Here is a 21,257-nt window from a genome sequence, read left to right as displayed (position 1 = left end):
GGTACAAGAATAAAATACGGATCTGCGTGTGAATTATTGCGAGATATTGCAGTTAACAAACGTATAAAATGCATGTATCTTGGATCTTCGTGGTCAATATAAATTTTAAATTACTGTCCCATTTCGCCGATATGCCTAGTCCTGGCAAGGAACAAATAAATTTAATTTTGTTCAAAGAACGTACGAAGATAAAGAATCTTCATGAAGGATAATAGTAAAAATGCATAAATGTATCAATATATAATCATATGAACATCACCATCAAATTTCCCCAACAATTCACTTAAACCATCCACAAGAAACATAATATTTCACGCTCACTACGCTAAAAATTGCGATACAATGCTTGCATGATACTCCACAGTTCTTTAACCACTGGAGCACACGTTCTTCCACGTAGATTCGTGTACAAAGTAAAAAGACAAAAAAGGAAAAGAAAGGAAGCCATAGAGAATAATTCGCCACTGCACGAGTTCCTTCCTGAAGAAAGCCTTCGTCGATTAACGACCTCTGATATGCACCTACATTGACGTACATCCTCTAAATCGTTAGGCGAACTTCTGTTTCAAGGCAGCGTGGTCGGCCAATCGTAACAAGCGAGATGGGCATAAATAATTTTACTATTCTACTAGCAGACTAATTTACCCTCAGCGAGCGTAGATACCTACGTTGTAGAGGAATTTCGGAGGTTGGAGGCCGTGGTGGCGTGCACCACGGGCCACGCCACACTGCTAATTCCGAGCAGGTTGTTATCAGGATCCTACGTCGACGGAATAGCCAAGCGGACGTCCGGCTAGCCGCGACAGGGTTCCAGGTACAGCGCGTGTCCCACCCTCTACCACCAGGGGGTAATTCATAGCTGGAGTAATGGCGATCGCGTTATCATGCCTTAATGCCCTTTTCGTCCGTTCCGTGAAATTCCACTTGCTTGCCTCCACTTTTCCAGGAAGGTTGTGGCTTGCTGCAGGAAACGGATGATTGAACGATCGAGTCGCTGCGGAAAATTAGGAAAATGGCTGAAGTTGACGATGATACCTATTAAATACGTTCGTGCTTTCAGGGGAAGTTCTTTCGTTTTTTTCTTTTTTCTTTTGATCTTAATTTCGAAGTCTCTCTACAGGTTGTAATTTTTTTAAGGAAATTTTTTAGATCTGTTTGTAGGAAATTTTGAGGAAATTTTTAGCCTTGTACAATAACTCTTAGAATATTTTTGGAGCCTTTAGGAAATTTGTAGATTTGCTTGCAAGTAATTTGGAGAAAATTTTTTGATCTTCTTTTTTAGGAAATTGATAGGTATGCCTACGAGTAGGTTTTAGGAAATTTTAGAATTTCCTAGAAATGGAAGTTTTTCGATTCTCTTCCAGAGCTGGTGCAAGGAATTATTGTTAGAAAATATATTTATATGTTTATAATATCGATGTTAGTTGTTGTTGTTAATTGTTTCTAATGGTCTTTTTTAATCCTTTGTAGAGTAGCTGTGCAGAATACTCAATTATACAGACTCTTATAGTTAGTATTATATCTTAAATTAGAAGCTCATACAAAACTCCATAAATAGAAGCTAAAATTTCTAAAAGATTTTGTAGCTTCCCACTTAGTCCCTCGCTCCTCTCTTCTTTCATTTCAATAATATTTCGAAAGAAAAGAGGAAAGATAAAAAAGCTAGACATAATAGTGCAGTTTTATAAGAGAGAAGTATTAAATGTCAGAGCAATTTTATGAAGGAAACGTGCCCTTCTAAGCTTTGAAACTGAACTGTGCCACCCGAGAATTAGTCGATTCTTTCGCATCGCGGATATGTACGTACACAATGGAGCCCGAAGTTGAAGTTAATTACACGAAAAAGTTGACTTTGAACGATGATCCGTGTAATAAAAATTCCCGCTTTATTGGTTTTTCAAGTATCGTTGCCAGCTTAATGGATTTGATTAATTACACAAAGAAAAGGGTATCATTAATCATAAATACGCGATGCGTACGCAAGCTCGCCGCCATGTTATCATTACGAAATTGATAACCGATCGTACACTCGATCGATCATTCAGGAGTTACACGTATAAATCATGACGTAAAATGGGGAAGAAATCGCACAATATGAAAGAGTATGAAAATATTCGCATTTTCTAAATTAATGACAAGATCCAGTCAAAGATAATCAAATCGCTAGAATCGATAGTCGAAGATGACGACACTATAAATTGAAGAGCATAAGGGAAAAGCATGGTAAATCGTATATTCTATTTTAAATAAAAGCGCAACTTTAACGCTGAAGATATACTGTTAATCGGAGTAAAGGAACATGGTTTTCTTGATTTTCCGATTTTAGACATAACTAAGGATGAAAATAATAATAACTAAGGATAAAATAATTTAGATATAAACGATGTAAATTTTTTCAAACTAATTGATAAGTTGATGTTTTGTGGAAGCCAGAAACATAATTATTAAGGCAAGCAGTACATTTATTTTAAAATTACGGCGAGCAATATTTTGGAAATTTTTAAATGTTTGGGAGAAGACACTCGACTTTAAAACCAAATAAAAAGATAATTTTCGATGATGAAAATCGATAATAAGATCATAATATTTTGTGTGAATAATATTAATTACATGCAGACTAATACTAATTAAACAAGTTAAACCGACATAATAGCTAAACTAATACTATTCTTTTCTTACAAAATATTATGATCTTATTATCGATTTTCATCGTCGAAAATTATCTTTTTATTTGGTTTTAATGTCGAGTGTCTGCGCATTTTTCTTCGTGATCTAAAATCACTTACGAATAACGTGATAAATTGCGGATTATTGATTTTTTAATTGTAGGCTACAGTTGAAAACATGATAATTCATATTCTATTTCATTTTAGTGTCATTTTCTTGTATAGAAGCGCAATTTTGAAATTAAATATGTTATTGACCGATTCTAAAAACTATTAGAATTTAATCAGTATTTTTGTCATTCTCTTGAACATTAAAAAAATAAGAAAAGAATAGTATTAGTTTAGCTATTATATCAGTTTAACTTGTTTAATTAGTATCAGTCTGCATGTAATTAATATTATTCATATTTTTTTAATGTTCAAGAGAATAACAAAAATACTGATTAAATTGTAGTAGCTTTTAGAATCGGTCAATAACATATTTAATTTCAAAATTGCGTTTCTATACAAGAAAAAGACATTAAAATGAAATAGAATGTGAATTACCATGTTTTCATCCGTAGCCTACAATTAAAAAATCAATAATCCACAATTTATCACGTTATTCGTAAGTGATCTTAGATCACGAAGAAAAATGCACAGTGAAAAATGTATTTGAAAAATCTAAAGTCTGTGTCACGCGTTATGAAGTACCCTATGCATTCCTGGCGAAACACATACTTCCGTGTCATTTGCCGCGCGCAGTAAATTCCCTTAGATCGCAAGTCGAATGATCCCTTAAGAATCGTGCATCATTAATCACCGACTTGAGCGTGATACCTACTTACTTACGGCGTTGGCGATGTGTTATCGGTATCGGATCGATGGTTTAGTGAACCAAATGTCGGTCGACGACCCTTTTTAGCTCGTTTCAGCGAAATTTTTTCCGCTGTTTTACTGCGCCGAACAGGCACGAGGGGGTGGAAAGTAGAACGAAATAAAGACGGTCAAGATAGATATACGAAATCGTTTATGCTTTCGTAACACGAGCCATTGCACGATTTTTACTGTTCGTTGCTCGCGTTTTCGCGAGATATACAGAAGCATCACGTGTTTAAGAAAAATCTACCGGGTAGAAGTAATTTCGGATGGACTTCTTAATGTGGCAGTTAATTTAATTCGCGAGTGGCGAAGATTCGAATAATCAGAAAACTGGAAAATTGAAGCTCGTTTAATCTAGATCCACTTTTCCATAAGATGCTGGATTATCTTCTCCCGTAAAAAAATTCATCGGGCTCGGTATTACCTTGATCTTAAGAAGCGTTTATCGCAAATGAAAATCGTCACGCGGAATATTTAGGATCGTATAAATTAAGGCAAGGAAAAATTGTTTTACTAATTTCATTAACTTTAAATTGATAATTTGAATATTAAGATTTATTTTATTATCATAATTGTGTTAATTAATATTTCCGCATTGACATTAACGTAATCATCTGTGTTAAATAATAAAATAAGAATTAAGCAATTTAATATTATAAATTCAAATCCATACTCTTGTGATTACCTGTTTAAATTAGTTGATGATTAAATGTAGCGAATTATTCGGATTAAAATTTCTTAACGCCAGCTTTTCTGGCATCTGAGAATTCTTCTCCATCATCTTTTATATGCAATACATTTTTTTCAAGATACGTGTCTCAAATATCCTTTTATTAGATGATCAATATATAAATTTACAATACAAATTAGTTTAGCTACACAGTCTATACAATCTGCAAATAAAAAAAGAAAAACGACTCGTATCTCGACATGACATAGTACCTTATCATATCTTTGTTTGATACGCTTTGATATATCATATCATATTTGTATAGCTTTTATCGATTTGATATTATACAAAATTGATAAAATGTAAATTGTTTAAATATCGAAATATTAATATTCGATATTCGAGTAAACGATCCGTTCTTACCGAGCAATTCATAACCTAGTTACAGGGAGAGCCGTGTTATCGAACTTCGACACCCCCGTTGTACCGTCCTCTTTCATAGCTCAGACTTTCGAACGAGTGAACCGACTTTCTCGGAAAAACCATCTCACCACTTTAATAACAGTTTCTTGTTGTGTGACGTAATGTATCGACCAGATGAAATTACGTAGAGCGACTAGTTTCGTTGGCTACTTATTTTGAGAAAGAGATCCTTATGAAGAGAAAAGAAAAGAGAAAAAGCGATCGCGACAACAGTTGAAAGAATTGACAGGCTTACGATTGAATCTTCGAATAAATGGAAAGATGCAATTGTATTATGCAGAAAATATGTATATACACGGTTTTTAAATTTTAAATTTGCAGATTCCTTTAGGCGCAATATTTGACAAACGAAGCGTTTTATATAGATTTGCATAGATTTTCATGGGATAAAAATAAGGCGATATGAAAAATTTATTAAAGAACCTATTTTAAAGGGGTATTTAATTAGTGCGATAATTTAACTGGTCATACTGATATTCGTATCTACATTCATATTTTTCAAGTAGAATTTTGTTAACTTTTTTACAAGTGATTTATAAGATCGTATAATTGCGTTCAAACGACTGTGCTTTTTATGTCATCTACGTTTAATCGGCAGAAATTTCAACAGAAGGGCTTATTACGCTGCTGTGACTTGCTTTCATTAATTTTTCACTCTCTTCGCTTTCATTTACCTAAGATATTTTCATTGCAGTCACGTTTCAGACACCTCCTCGTGTTATTCTTTTACTCTTTATCTACAGCTTTCTGTGTAGACGATAAAAAATACATCCAAACAATATACTTTATTTCGAGCTATTGGCGTAATTTATACGTCGATTATAATTTTTTTCGTAGTATACTTTGATAATTTAATCTCTTATTTTCTCAACTATTTCACAATGTTTACAGAAAATATGAAATACTTCTCCTATAAATTTGCTCGTCTATCGAAAACAAAAATCTACCGGAAAATGCACGTACACATAGTTTCATAAATTCCTGCCCACGCTAAACATCAAACGCAATAAACCAACCCCATGATTGTACTCGCAGAATAATACTACCAAGTGCAGAATATGGTCATTCAGCTTTGATTACTTTGTCGATCTACTGTGTCAGTGTATCGTAAATTATATGGCATCGGCGGGGCATTCGCGGACCACCCCGATATTCGAAATTACTTTGAAAATAACTCGGTGGTTTCTGGCGTTCTCTCGATATTTACGATCGTCCATTCGGCTGAATCTGTTGTCCGGCTGATAAATAGAAAAACGTCCCGTTCCAGTTTCGTCACGATAAGCAAGTGCGGCCGAGGATTACGTAATAAATCGCTAGCGAGATAAATTCGTGCACGAGGACCGACACGAGACATGCATCTTCGTTTCCGGAACCGCAAAAGCAACAACGACCTTATCGTTAGGAATTCTGCCCGAATGCTCCACGCCAACTTTCGATGTGGAGATGACAATCTCATGCAATGCAATATCTTCTTATTACGGAGGAATGTCCCGCGAGTTGTTCGACAACTCGTGAAAATGTAATAAAACCATCCTCGTCTGTAGTTAGAAGGACCTTTACGAGACACTTTTACTGACGATATCTCGTTAAGAAAACGCGTAACAATTATTATAGCTCCGTTCGATGTAGTTGGATGAGAATGTATTTTGATAAGCCGAAGTGCGGTACGTTCCTGTTTGTGCCAAAATTGAGATAAATGTTTAATTGCATTCTGTGTGATAATATAGAATTCAGAAAACTCAAGTTTCAATTTTTTGATTTACTTTATAACTAGAACGGAATATTTCAAGATAAAGTAGCTGAAAATGGACAAACCTGGATAAGACGAAAAATATGTGTAATTGACGTAGTGTAATTGACGTAGATTTAGTATCTCTTGATACTTTAATATTCTGATAAACAATATCTCTAAAGTTACAAATCAAATAAAACGATAATTTTGATAACACAGACTTGATACACAAGATATACGCGTCTGAAACGTATCCTGTAACAAAATCACGAACCTATTCAACCACAGAAACAATCAACGTTTACAATCGATCGTCACAACAGGTGTAATGATCCCACGAAACCAGTTGATTCTATGACACCATTTAATCTGCTGAGTGTTGCGACTATATGTAACTAGTAGCTGTCAAACTGTGGAAACTAAGGAACAGACATACGGATAGCATGATCTGTTTTGCTGGTGAGACGAAAAGCAAACAGCAAGATCTACATAGAACGCAAATCATTTTAATCAAATCTTGATTAATTGTCGTTGATCGCTGACTAAAACGCGCTCACGCATAGTCCTATCGGATCCTCGCGTCATCAGCGGCCGTATCTACGGGCTGCAAATAGGATCAAGAGATCTAATCTCGGCTAAATCGAAACGTCTGCCGGGTGGAAGTCAGATCCGACGTGATATCAAAGCGAACAGCTAATAACCGGGACCACTTTGCCAGGGTTCAAGCAGACCTACCTCGGATATTACCAACACTTGAAATCACAGGAAATACGAGAGCGATCGTTCTCCTTGTGTCGCGCCGCGGTTAGTCTACACTTTGAGTAATTAGTCGCTGGAGGAGAAATGAATTCACCAGGGAGCTTACGTTCGAGGTTATTCTTGCTTACTGACTGGTGAATGTTGAATATGATTGATATGGAAAAGGCAGAACAGATGCTTCTTTTTAAAGAAAGTGAAATGGAATATATTGTAGGAAAGATATTTTGTGCGTGTGTGTGCGCGTGTGTGAATTTAATATCGCATCAGGTGTGTGATTATTAACGACATCTTTAGCATCTTAAATTTTATTTATGAGAGTCGTTTGTTTGAGAAATTCTATTGTCTTGTTCCTCTTCTTTTTCATCGTCGTCGTCTTCTTCTTCTTCTTCTTCTTCTTCTTCTTCTTCTTCTTCTTCTTCTTCTTCTGGGTTTTGCGTCGCATCGACCGTAAGGTCATTAGCGACGATGTCGAGTTTAAATGAATAGTATTTTGAAATATATATATTTGTTTCTTTAAGATAGTTTATTGTATTTCTTACCTAATGAGATTCAGTTTTTTATGAAAATGAGTATTTGTTGACAAAAGAAAATATTTTATTCTCCAATGGAATTAAAATATTGTACATTGTCATGTTGTAACACATAGACGATATAAATTGATTTGCGTAGCTGTCATCGCTCAGACCATTTTATTTCTTCGTTTAGAGGCTCCAAAGTCTTCAATCTCTCAAGTTGTTGGTGCAAATAATTTGGCATTGCACGATAGAAGCCTAAAAATTTTAAGTAATACAAGTTGTCAAGTTAAATACAAAGAATTTTTAAATACGATGTTTAATAATATTGAAAATATATGAAATAATGTGTTGTATAAGACAATATATTATTTAGGATACTAGGGAAATACTTCTTTAAAATGATATATATTCGCGTATTTTAAAATTAATTGTAATATAAAGAAGAATAAAATAGAATGTTGGTTAAAACGTGAAATTCCAGATAGTATTATGACGATCGATAACAAAGGATGAGTGAGTGGAACAAATCGATATACAAAGGCGGATTATCGGAAAAAAGAGGGAATTTTCTAGCAAAGTAAATCTTATCCACGCTATCGTGGGAAAAATCATGTGAGGTTGATCCTAGAGCAGCTGAAATGATTATTAGACACGCAAAGAGCCCTATGAGAGACGAAATTTAAAAGATTTGATCAAATATTCCTGGTTTAATCCCCGAGTGAGTTCCACTATGATCAAGAAAACATGAAATAAGAAACCAGTTTTAACTGAAAATGATATTTCGTTCATTTTTAATGTGAATTTCCATAGAGAAACATTGACACAGTCCTCATATTATTTATGCATAAGGAACATATGAATTAATAAATATCACGAAGAACAACCTTAGATTTCACAGCAAACGCGTACATCGATTTTTCGCTAAAATAATCCATTAATGCTCGGAGAGTTGATTTTTCATGCAGCATAATAAAGCACGTTCTCATCTTCGATGAATAAATGCTTGAATATGAACATTCTCGTTGTGTGCATATATTAGTGATTTTCTCGTTTTCAGCCAAACACATTTTCACCCGAAAATGGTATTTTAAATCATAGTAGAATCTCGTTAGAAACAAACAATAGCGATGTAACTCGTTGCCATAACTTGTCTCGCTGTTCCAGCTGTCAATATTTCATCGCATATCTGTCAGTTATTGAAAACTAATTATCACGATTTCAAAAATTATTTGTCAATCCTATTTTTATATCCAAGAGAGATTTCGAGCAATTGTATACGCGTATGTGATTCATAGTTTTCTATTTCAATCGTTTCATTTCGTTGTGTTCTATTTAACTATTTAATTTAATTATTTTGTGAAAAATGATGAAAGAAAGCAACGACGTTAATTACCTAATTAAAGTTGATTGATTGACGGACAAAGGGAAAGCCAGAAACAATGAGATTGACGAACGGTTACTTGAGGATTCTCCTCATCAAAGGACGAATGAAAATTAAATTATACGTCCAACCATAACTATTAACCGTTCTCCAATTCATGGATCATAAATTCTCAGCAGATACTCCCTGGTATTTCGCTTCTGAGAGCTTTTCTATTTAACGGTTGAGCCTTGGATTTCTCTTTAACTACAGATAGGATTGCCCAAATTAGTAGATGTGCTCTAGCAGAATTTGGAGAGCTTGCTTGAATTAGTAATTTGGCGATTACATACATTCCACGGGAGCCATTTGCATATTTTCAGATCGATGGGATTGGGCACTTCACTATGGTCACTTGCTTCCTATAGATCACAAGTTACAGAAAATATTAGGCCATTGATCATAACTTTTAAAAAGCAATATATTAATATTAATGGTTGTAAAGGGACCTTTGCGTTTTTCATAAAATCATTTTTATACGGAAAATCGTTAAATTGTTTTGCAAATATCCTTAATTAATATGTGCAACAACATTCTCGGATTTAAATAAAAAAATATTAAATAATTGACGTAGTTATTGACAAAGCAAAAGATGTAGATTTAATTTCAGGAATGTAAAGTAACAAATATTATGAGATTTTAGTAATGTGTGTGAATAAGAGAAGAAAAGAAGAATCATTTTGTTTAATTTGTAATTTCTGTATTAATTTCGTGCAGTGTTAAAATGGCATTTTTAATAATAAAATTTATTCGCGAAATATACATATATACGTAAATTAACTAATAATTGAAAATATAATTAAACATAAATACTGATAAAACTCGAACACGTATTCTTCTATAATTTTAAACTTTATTTAATTATCATACAGATGTTTAAAAATTACTATAATAAAATATAAAGTTTCATTACAAAATTGTTAGATCTACGAAAATTATAATCGTGTGATGTAACAAAAATTCCAGGTAAATTTTTAAGTATCAGAATAAACCATAGCTTTTCAGAATTCATAATTAATTTACTACAAATAATTTTTGCGAATTAAACTACCTTTGAACGATATTTTTATAACAATAAAGATTGCCTAATAATATCGTAAGTCATGTTATTGTCCACTAGTGCTATTATAACGAAACGAAAAGATTAAACTAATTAAAAGTATCGAAACTATTTCTTTCGAAAATTGTAGGTTGTCCTAACAAAGTTTAGGGAATTCTCCAACAGAAAATCCATTAAGAATTATTAAGTCAGGTTACCAAGAATAATAAATTCAAAAGCGATGAGAAAAAGGAACATTAATCTTCTTGAACTCGGCTCATGCGTCTCTTCATTCGTTTTCATTCCATTAATATTACACAGTGTCCTTTTAAACATGAACGAACATTAGAAGTTTTTCATTCTGTGACAAATTTTGTTAAAGTGTGAGACGTTAATATTCCTCACAACGTTGAATAGTAACCAAAAAAAAAAAATTGTTATTTTAAATTATATCTTTCTCAAAAATAGCAAAGAGAAATTTTATAACAAGTAACAAAGAAATATTTGTAATTCTAAAATAGTAATCGATATGCTTTTTATAATAAAAGTTGGTATCTGAAATAGTATATTACACATCATAAACATAGTATATTATACATTATACTATTTTATTCATATTATAAAAACGTACGTCAATTATCAATTTGCAAAAGTGTTACGATTATTTAAAAATTCCTAATCTTTGCAATTTTACAGAAACTAAATTAGATTATAATTTGTCACAAGCTAATTGCAATATACAGAAACTATATATTATATAAAGTATTTGTTTTATCGTAGAAATATTTATATTTCATAAAAAATATACTATTAGTTATGTGGAATAAAATTATTAATTCATAAAAATGTTTAATTTTCAGACAGCCAAAGAATAAATTTCCAGAACAAATATTTTCTCATTATCATCTCATTTCTACGCTTTATCTGAATTTTATTTACAAAGTTCGCTATCTATCACAAGGATCTATTCCGAGCAGAATTTGATCAAGTTGCCGGTAATTTTATTAATGACAAACTAATGCCACATAATTTACATATTTCATAAGTGATAATAATTATATAGCGCATGCTATGTCATCACGTAAGTAAGTTTATTTTTGAGCGTGGAGATGCATCAGCAACGATATTAGCAGCAATAACACTGCACCGTGCGGAATACCACGCTTAAATTTTACGAGGCGTTTATCAAACGCCGACAAAACCATCCACTCTATTACTTCCAAACAATCTAACCAACGATAAAACGAACATTTCGCTCGAAATTCTGAAACTACGAAAATCCGCGGTATTAAAATGAGATAATTCAGCGGAATAAAACGCAATTTGATATTACGTGCAGATTCTTCACGCTCAAGGATTTCCTGCTCGAGTATATTCCGGCAAATTTGTTAAATTTACGAACAACCATGTACCATTATTGAAATTGCATTTCTTATTGCAGTCTGTAACATTTGATTTAATGTATTATTCATAAAAGAAGCAAAGCAATCAAAAGTTATCGTTGCAACGTGCGAATTTTAAATTCTTTTTCTGCTTCATTGACTGTTTACAGTCGCATAAACATTATCAAATACAATTACTATTAAGAAATTATCATTAAGAGGCTACTAACAAGTTGATTGAGATTATAGTTTTGTAGATTTTAGATAGGATTGGTTTGTTTTAAAATTTTTAGCAATTGTAACGTTCAATTAAAATCTGTCGTGAAAGAGGAAATAATACTAGGGCACGATCTACCAGCAAATACGATTTATGTTTATGAACTTTTTAATGTTTTTACATATTTTCACAATCTTGACAATTGATTGACTAAATATACCACAAGAGATCTACGACGTATTGTATTGTAAGTTAGCTTATGGCTTAGAACTTTCAATGTATAATTTATCAATTTGCTAATTTCATTAGTTGATAAATTAGTAGTAAGTCTGGATTAAATTAATTACTCGTTAAGGAGATGCCCTGAACCATGCGAAGATTACTTTAACAAAATATAATATTTGGAAGAAATGATATACAGTAAAAGCTTCATTTGAAAGAAAACGATATTTATACAGCTTAATAATTAACGATAATTACAATTATTGTAGATTAATAGTTTCTACATTACATATTTAAAATCCTACGAGCTAGAAAATTCGACATTCTAATTTTACCATCTTCTCGGAACGCGATCGAATGTTCGAAATGCCTCGTATTCGAATTTTCGCTCACTCCGGACCAGTTAACCGCTGATAATGACACATGGCAGCCGTAAATCGCTCGGATATCGATTCTTAAACTTGCCGGAACGTTTAGAGGATGATCAGCCAACTCGTTCAGGATATCCACGATTTCGAAACGATCCCAACAATGGCCAGCACTTTTGGACAGATCGACACTGCGCGATCCCGGACAATAACGTGACAAACGTAAATTACCCGTTGAGAGGAGTCGATCTGAATGGCGAACAAAGTGAACAATACGCGCGATATGTCGTCCGGATCGGGTCAATATCCGGTAAAAGGCGAGTCATTTCGAACTAGTGCTCGTCTATACTAAGTCCACGACCGCATGACAAAAAAAGAAAGGGGACGAGGGGACAAAAAGAGTTGGTACAGAGATCACAGAGAAACTGTGGTCAATTTCAACGAGGTTCGGTTTTATTTCACCTTTTAGAAAGATTAATGGACGTTTATGAGAATATAATTAGAGAAATGAATGGAGCTTAATTGTTTGGGAGAAACATCAAGCTGATGAACGTGAAATGTTTTCCCAAAATACGGATTTGACTGGCCAATACAGTCCATTGAATTTTGTTCTGTCATCACCTATCATCTACATGCAAGAAGATTTATAATAAAATTTTAAATTTTAAATTAAAAGATTTATAGTAAAAATATTAAAACATCAAAATGCTGGAGTTATGAAAAACGTCAAAATGATAAATTTCGATGTTCCTTTTTTTATAATTATGTGCTGGAAATATATGTAGATGTCTTTTGACAAAATTGACGTTGATTTTGATTGAAATTAGAATATTATTGTACAATTATACGTACTTTTGTTTTCGTCGTGTAATTTTAAATAAATGTAATTGTTTAAAAATATATCCGAATGTTGGTTATAGACTTAAACGATCAATCCTAAGGAGAAAATATAAATTCGAATAATCGAATTATATAGAATCAAATTGCTCGATAAATAATTGTACATTGTATATTAGAAGCTATGAAAGTGAAGTATTCCATAAACGTTAAATTAAAGATAATGAAACACGTCGAAAAATCATGGCATTTGGAAGATAAACAGCGTTTTTTAAAACTTTCTCGATATTCTCCAGACGTCACATGCGTACATATACAAGTTCAAAAACAGCATTCACGAAAATATTTGCAAGTGTTTACACGTTTAAATATTTTCTTTTTCGCTGAATCCCGAAATTCCTTAAATTTTTTAAATCGTCTATCCTCTTCCAAAGATTGTTTACATTCGTTACGACATCGTATTAGCATTTTTCATTCTAAATCCGAAATTCTGTTTCATCTGCATATCCAAGTATGATATTTGCAATTATGAAAACTAAAATAGCAATAATGAAAGTCAGTGTTTCCCTGTAAATTGTGAAAAAATTCCAGCGATGTTTCGAATTGTCAAGGTTTCTGTTTGCGCATTTACACGCATCTCGTAAACACGCTTTTCTCGTAAACCGCTGAATCGCTTGAAATTATGACCAACAGGATGACGTTACACCCCGTGAAAGTTACTGTAACAACTGAAATATGCAGCTGATGCAGTGACACTACATATAACAGAGAGGTAGAAAGTAATTGTTCGGGTCCTAGCCCAATTCTAAATATTAGGTCATGCGTCAGAGTAGCGAGGCATCGTAAATTACAAGCCGACTACAATTTCGGGAATGGTGCGCGTTCTGGTAAAAAAGAACAGTGTGCTCCTTCTTTCTTCGTGGTATAAATATTTACGGACGGCGTGCTCTGTCTTTGCAGTGTAAACGAACGATCCATTCGCTTTTTTTGTGCTCTCTTTGTACCCATTCGATGGAAATAAACTGGTCGAAATAGTGCGAAACAAACTGCTCGATCGAAGCTTCTGGTGTATTTGTCCGAGGTGAAATTGATTTTAAAGAAAGACACATGCCCAGCCTACGTAGTAGAATGATTAGTACTGAAGGTATTAATCAATAACAAACATTTTTCATTAGATTAGTATCTTAAAAAAAATTCATAAATGGAACATAGATTATTAAAATATTATTTCATAATTACACATTATGAATATTCTGTTACTTATTGAACTTTAGCTCGTGAAAGGAAATTACGATAACCTGAAGCAAGAATTTTTAATAGTCGAATTTGAAAATTTGCCTTTTGATTTCAATTAGAAAATTTAGAATCAAATGAAATCGCAGTTGTAGAAATAATGTTATCTTATACAATACGTATACATACATTTAATGTATAGGTAACGCGCATATGTATCAAACAAAATGAATCATCGCATTTATCAAAATTTATATCGTATATTGGAAACAACGTTTCTGAGACATTTATTTCGTAAAATTTCTAATTAGACGCGGTGAAAAACTACAAAATATTTTGTTTTTAATTTGTTCTCCGATGAAGTACACAATTCTCTTTGAAAAAAAATCAATGATTCACTGATTAGAGAAAAGCATATTCATTTGTAATGCGCTAACTCTTATATTATAAATTCCTTGAAATCGGTAGTTAGAGAAACAGCAATTATAACTTCGTTATCTCTCAGGTAGTACGAAGTGGACTTTCTCTTCAGAAGCTTAAAAGGGAGAAAACTTCGCTTTTAAAGTAGTTGCTTTAAAATTGAGGGCATTTTGTATGATTTTCAGAGAGTACGTTCCGAGTGACGTTGCAGAAAAGCAGCAGAGGACTTGGCTTGAGCGTTTCCGGTGGTGGGACTGCCGGCCCTGTTAGGGTAAAAAGACTATTTCCTCAACAACCGGCAGCCTTATCCAACAAACTTCAACCTGGCGATATACTTCTGGCTGCCAATGGAATTCCTTTAACCGGCCTCACTAACTATGTAAGCGTAAAATATTTATTATTCTATAAACTTTTGGTATTTTCAATAATATTTGATATTTTTAATAATGTAATTTTAATAATAACGATGATATCGAATAGCTAATAAAATATTAACAATATTTAGTAATAACAACGATTTTAATAAATACCAATGAGTTTGAATTGTAATTTTTTTTTTTAATAATAACATAAAATTCAATGTAAAATGTAAAAGATTCAGTACGACCAGTGTATTTGATGAAGCAGGGTAAAATACATAATGCGATAGTTAAATGTATATAATAATCGATATAATACAAATATTTGAAAATCCCCCAAAAATTGTAAAGGTTTCTTAAAAATTAATAACAAGCAGGTAGAATATAAATACTCGTACACTTACAACTAGTCGGTGATCAGAAATATCTGCTGCTGTATTAGAAAACAAATAGTATAAAAATATTTTGCAGGATTGAAAATAACACATGATCTAATAAAGTATAATCGCAAAATGAAAATTACGAAAATAGTAAAATAAAGGAAAATAAGAAAAGAGGTGTGACGTTTAAAATTTCTTGTGAAGTATCGCTTAATAATACTTCTAAATAATATTACTTCTTGCAAACAGTTTTTTAAATAAATAATATCAAATTATTCGAACCTAAACGATTCAATGTTACAGGATTCTGGTTCGTTTATACACGGGAGTAACTTTCGTCCGTGACCGCAAACCTTTTTCCTTAGTCTTGGTCCATCACGCTTAACGCGATGAGCTGGCTGCGACAAAATAGCGATTACTACAGCTTTAGATGGAAGCTACGGGCTTGTCTTCTCGTAGCTCTTAGAGATTTGCATTTGATTAGCATAATGTAGCTACATCCGGAACTCGGAGCAAAGATCGACGCTATCTTGCGTACAGTTGCCCGTTTGTCCCTCGAGAATCAAGGTGTAATATTAGTTTATATTGTACGCTGCTCCTCCTACCGTCTCTTATGAGATAACGCATTAATCGTTAATCTGCGAATTTTATGTATAAATTCAGTAACTACCTTGCAAATTGAATAGCGTAAAGTGTAAACGATTTGAACCTTGCACGATGAAGAACTGTGTTGTAATATAACTCGATGTTTATGAGTTTGTACAATTTTTAGAAAGATTTTGAACTTTTCACTTTTTGACTACTTTCATACGCTTTTCCCGTTTCTTTTTTTTTTTTTTTTTTTTAGAAATTTCTTCGTTTGGAATTGCAGAAAAGAAACTAAATGTTAAATGTTCGGGATATGGTTTCATACGGTTTTCTTGCTCTTTTCTTCCTGTTTTTTTTTCTTTTTAGAAATTGTCTAATTTAGAAATTTTTTTAGAAATCGTTCGAAATTGCATAAAGGAAACTAAATTATAAATAATAAATAAATTATAAATAATATTTTACAAACAAGTATTTTATATATAAATTTTCTAAGACAGTTACGAGGCATGAAATTATAATTGTTGCAACGAAAAGAATTTTCATAAAATTCAGTTTACCGATACTTGAAATGATACTAAATGATTAAACACACTAATGCTATTCTTTGAATCGTTCATGTTACAAACTGGTACATATCAGTTCCGATAAAATTTTTAATCTCCTCTCGATGCAACTTGTTGCAGGAGGCCCTCGAAGTTCTACGAACGACACCCAATACCGTCGAGTTGGTGGTGTGTCGACTTCCGGGTGATACGAGTGTCACACCACCGGGTGCACCGCCGCCACCCCCGGCAAGGCGCGAGCCACCACCACCATTGCGAATACTCAACCCCCTGCCACCTCTTCAAATCGAGCCCTGCGGCGTAAGTAACTCTTATCAAGAATCCTTCCTTGTTGCGATCCGCTAGATAGCCGAATTTCCTGCATCACTGAATCACTGAATTCCTCGATTTTCCACCCCTTTGACCGCTAATCGAAAGATCGAAAGTGAAATACGATAGTGTTATCAATGTCGAGATACTAGCATTATTGGCATTAACGAGGATGATGATGATCATTTTTAAATTCACTTCAACTAGTCAAATAATTTCTTTTTCTTTTCTTTTTTAAATTTTCAAGTTGCTCGAAGTTATTTTATTATGGTAGTTTCGATTCGTTGAAATTAGAAACAATAGGTTAATTATAAACTATGTACATGCTTCTTTATGACCATTGCTTACACAATATCGGCTATAACTGGTAAATTGAAAATACATTTTTAATCCGTTGGCTCTATCGGACAATATGTTCAATGAATATACTGTCTGTTACTGTTACATGTAGGAAGTCCCAAGAGGAATACGAAATTTGATCGAAGTTCGTTTACAATTTAGATTTCGGTATTTCCCCTAGTATACACGGTTTCGAATGCATCTATAACAAACCCATCGTGTTTGTACATTGAACATATTAACAGATACGAAGCGTATAAAAATCAGACTGTAAAGCAATTTATTCATAGCTTTTTTATTGCCTTTTGAATTTGATAAAAAAGGAACTTTAAAACACTTTTATTACATCCAAGTTTATTTCAAATAACTAAAAGTTAGTTTGCATATTTATTAAAAATGTTTATATAGACCTAGAGAAAATTAAAAATTAATTGTATACATATACATATGTCTGATATGTACATATACCATTAATTTTCAAGTGACTTTATATATTATAACATTTATTTGATTTAGAAATGCTACAATTTTTATTTTGCAGAATTTTGCACGTCGATACACGTTACACGTCAATACTGTTATTTTCAAACGAAGCTTTCTTTTTATCAAATTCTATGCATTTCATCGTCAAATTTTTCTAATCATATAAACGTACTATCAAAAGATTTAACGCATTTAAATCCATAAATTCTATGAACCTCTCAGTTCCATGCAACGTACGACAAATAACGGTCTTCTGAATACGTTCAAACATCCTCTAGCTTTCACACCAACGATACCCACGTTCCCAAATTTCCATACTCACGACTTTCATTTACGCGAAAGGAAGCGGTAACCCCGGATAATGCGTCATGGAGATTAAGTGGTCTAAACTCTCTTTCGCAATCTCTCTGGCAGGAATTCGACATAGAAATGACAAAGGTCGGTGGAAGTCTGGGTTTCACTCTGAGGAAGGCAGACAGCAGCGCTCTGGGTCATTACGTGAGGGCATTAGTACGGGAGCCGGCGTTAAGCGACGGCAGAATTCGACCTGGAGACAAAATAGTCGCCGTGGACGGTGCACCGTTGTCTCCCATGAGCCACGAAGAGGCCGTCCAATTGCTGCGACAATGTGGCCCGACCGTGAGACTTCGATTGTACAGAGATCTCGCGCAAACTCCTGTCTCCGCGCTTTCTCCGACCGAACCTGATCATCCACTCCGTCCACCGCGAACCAGTTTGAGGTAAACTTCTCTGCCGTAATTAGGCAAACCTCCATTCTTCTTTCTAGATTCAATGGAAAAATAAATTCCCGCTAATTCGTCCCTCGATACCCTCACTCTTTCTCTCGCCTTCTAATTGAAAGTTTTAAATCACGCCAACTATTGCCGCTGATTTAACGCGATGATTTAATGTCTCTTTTGTTTTACTGCGTGATATATGAGTGGCCCAGTTGCTATGTTGGGCAAGTACGTTAATTAAATTGTAGAGAAAAGTGAGGATTATAAAAACTTTTTTGGAAATTTGCCCTGGAAATTTTAGATTATTTATCAGATTATTCTTTCTTGTTAGGAAATCTATTTGTAAAGACATATTCCTTGCTTTCCGAGATATTGAATGTTTTTTTTTTTTCTATTTTTCTGTTTTGAATCTATCATTGGTGTATTCGTTAAAATTCTCTGAGCCTTCTGTGATTATTACGTAAATGAATAAGTTACAATTTATTATATATCAAAAACACAATTATAAATGCGTATGTGTATGGTATCTGTCATATAGTTTATGAATTATTCTAATATATGTCTAGTTTGTCGAATACTTTCATTTCGTTCATTAAAGTTTCTTACAATTGAGGGTATTCAAATGCTGCAGTTCCAAAATCTCTCCACTAGATTGTAGTAGTAAAGTGAAAATTCACAGATTCCTCTCAGATACGAGTGGTCTATAGTTAGAAGTTAACAAGCTAGATTCAAAAGCTGTTCATAATTTGGCAACATTCTCATATTATCATAACCAGTAACGTATCTGTGTTGGCAAGTACGACACAAAAGAGTATATTTTACATATTAAAAGTGAAAAGATAGAACGAAATAGAAATTAATAGAAATTGATCAGTGAATTAGTAAAACTTTTTTACTCACTTTTATCTCTCAATCTTATTAATTCAATTGATTAAATTAATTAAAAGATACGTAAATATATATTTCACGATATTGATATTCCCAACATATGAATATAAAAATTATTATATTACTTGCATCAGAAGATTGAAGTTTAAAAAACGAAATGTAAGAAAACCTGAAAGGCAACGTATTTTCATAAGATTAATATTTTATTGAATGATGTACGATGTACAACGTTCCTTTCAATGACTTTTCGTCATATATCTCGTAATTCCACCAGCTCTTTTTCAAAAGACTTCCCGTCTTTTCTGTCTGTGAATTCCACTGAATAATCTCTCCAGGTTTCCACTAAACTCAATTCCTAAAACATCTTATTAAAAATCAAATTTCAGAATTTTATTACTTTTCAAAAGTTCACAATGAATCGTTTTCTTCCCAATCTCATCAAATATTCACCAGAACTCGGTATCAGCAGACATAAATGTCCGAACTTCCCTATCATACTTTTTGTAATATTATACGTATATTTGTTAAAGAAACTATTAAGAAGATTATTTCCTTAAAAATAAATTATTGTCTAACCATATTACTCTGATAGCGTTTCAAACTTTCTCTACACGTTAACGTTACTTTGTGGTCTGATTATATTTTGTAACTTGCAGACAGGAAGCCGTAGACATGCTGTGTGATCTAGCAGTTCGGAAGTTATCACCAGGTACATCAAGTGGGTCGAGTTGCAAGCAATCATCTGGAGCATCTTGCAACTCTCCAAGAAGACTTCGTCGTCTTGCCACGCGTACGCCTACTGCCGATAATGATCAAGGTATATCGTTTTCGCATAATTGCATTTATTTGATTGAACCGCATCTGTTGCAACGAAATTAATGTCCGATTAACGTCTTAAAAACTGTCGTTAAAGGAAACGACTCGATTAATCATGAGATTTCGTCTTGTTACATTTCTGTATTTTAAAAATCAATAAAGTCAAACAAATGTAACTTTTATTATCATTATGTTCGATGTTAAATGAAATACTGGAAAGTTATTTTTTATCAGAGGTCATAAATAACATTACGATGATATTACTATGATCATAATATTAGAACAAAATTTGCATACTGTAAAATTTCAGCCATGATAGTCTTTAAGAGTTAAATCAAGTGACAATTGAATACACTAATCCGAACATGAATTTCTATATTCTAAATAAACGACAAATCATAGGCAATGGAAAAAATTACAGAGCTCCAATTATGGAGTTACTTAAAAGTCTTAGAAGAGATATTATATTAGTTTCAAAATTAAAAAAAGAAATTATGTACATAAAAAGAAAACGTTATAAAGTGGTATTTGTATGACAAAAAAGCTATACACTACAAATCTATTATTATTTTATTAAAACGTGTGTGCAATTTAACATTCATGATCTACATCAAATACCAACGTTTTGTTCAAAATAACAGATATCCTGAGTTTTTGTACCGCAATGTACAAACTGTGTTCAAATAAATGGAGTTCTACCGTAAATGGAAAGAGAAAGCGAGTTCAATAATTCCATTTTTTACTAATTCCATTTTTGGGAAGCTGAAAAAATTGTTTTGATCCATGTATATCATATTTTGGTAAGTTTAAGTAACAACAAAGATTGGATATCACGCGAAATATTTATGAACGTCGAAGACAAACGTTACCTGTGCTTGGATCAAAGCTTCGAGTTTTAGATTCTGTTCAGTTTAGGTGATTTAATATATCTGTACGAACTTTTAATATGACATAAAGCGTAGATAAGGTTT

At 33.0% G+C, this 21,257-nt stretch overlaps 1 protein-coding gene across 1 annotated transcript in view; it reads left to right on the top strand.

The window, feature by feature from the left end:
• Positions 1-21,257, top strand: part of LOC132910003 (uncharacterized) — a 227,803-nt gene that overhangs the window by 192,317 nt on the left and 14,229 nt on the right. Inside the window, exons 5-8 of the mRNA XM_060965345.1 lie at positions 15,010-15,203; positions 16,835-17,014; positions 18,260-18,585; positions 20,127-20,287. Of these exons, the coding sequence (XP_060821328.1) occupies positions 15,010-15,203; positions 16,835-17,014; positions 18,260-18,585; positions 20,127-20,287 (861 nt within the window). The remainder of the gene's footprint in view (positions 1-15,009; positions 15,204-16,834; positions 17,015-18,259; positions 18,586-20,126; positions 20,288-21,257) is intronic.

Source organism: Bombus pascuorum, chromosome 8 (genome assembly GCF_905332965.1).
Source record: "Bombus pascuorum chromosome 8, iyBomPasc1.1, whole genome shotgun sequence".
Classification (NCBI taxonomy): Eukaryota; Metazoa; Arthropoda; class Insecta; order Hymenoptera; family Apidae; genus Bombus; species Bombus pascuorum.
Note: the sequence above shows the minus strand (reverse complement) of the source record. Positions and strands in the feature narration are given on the sequence as shown.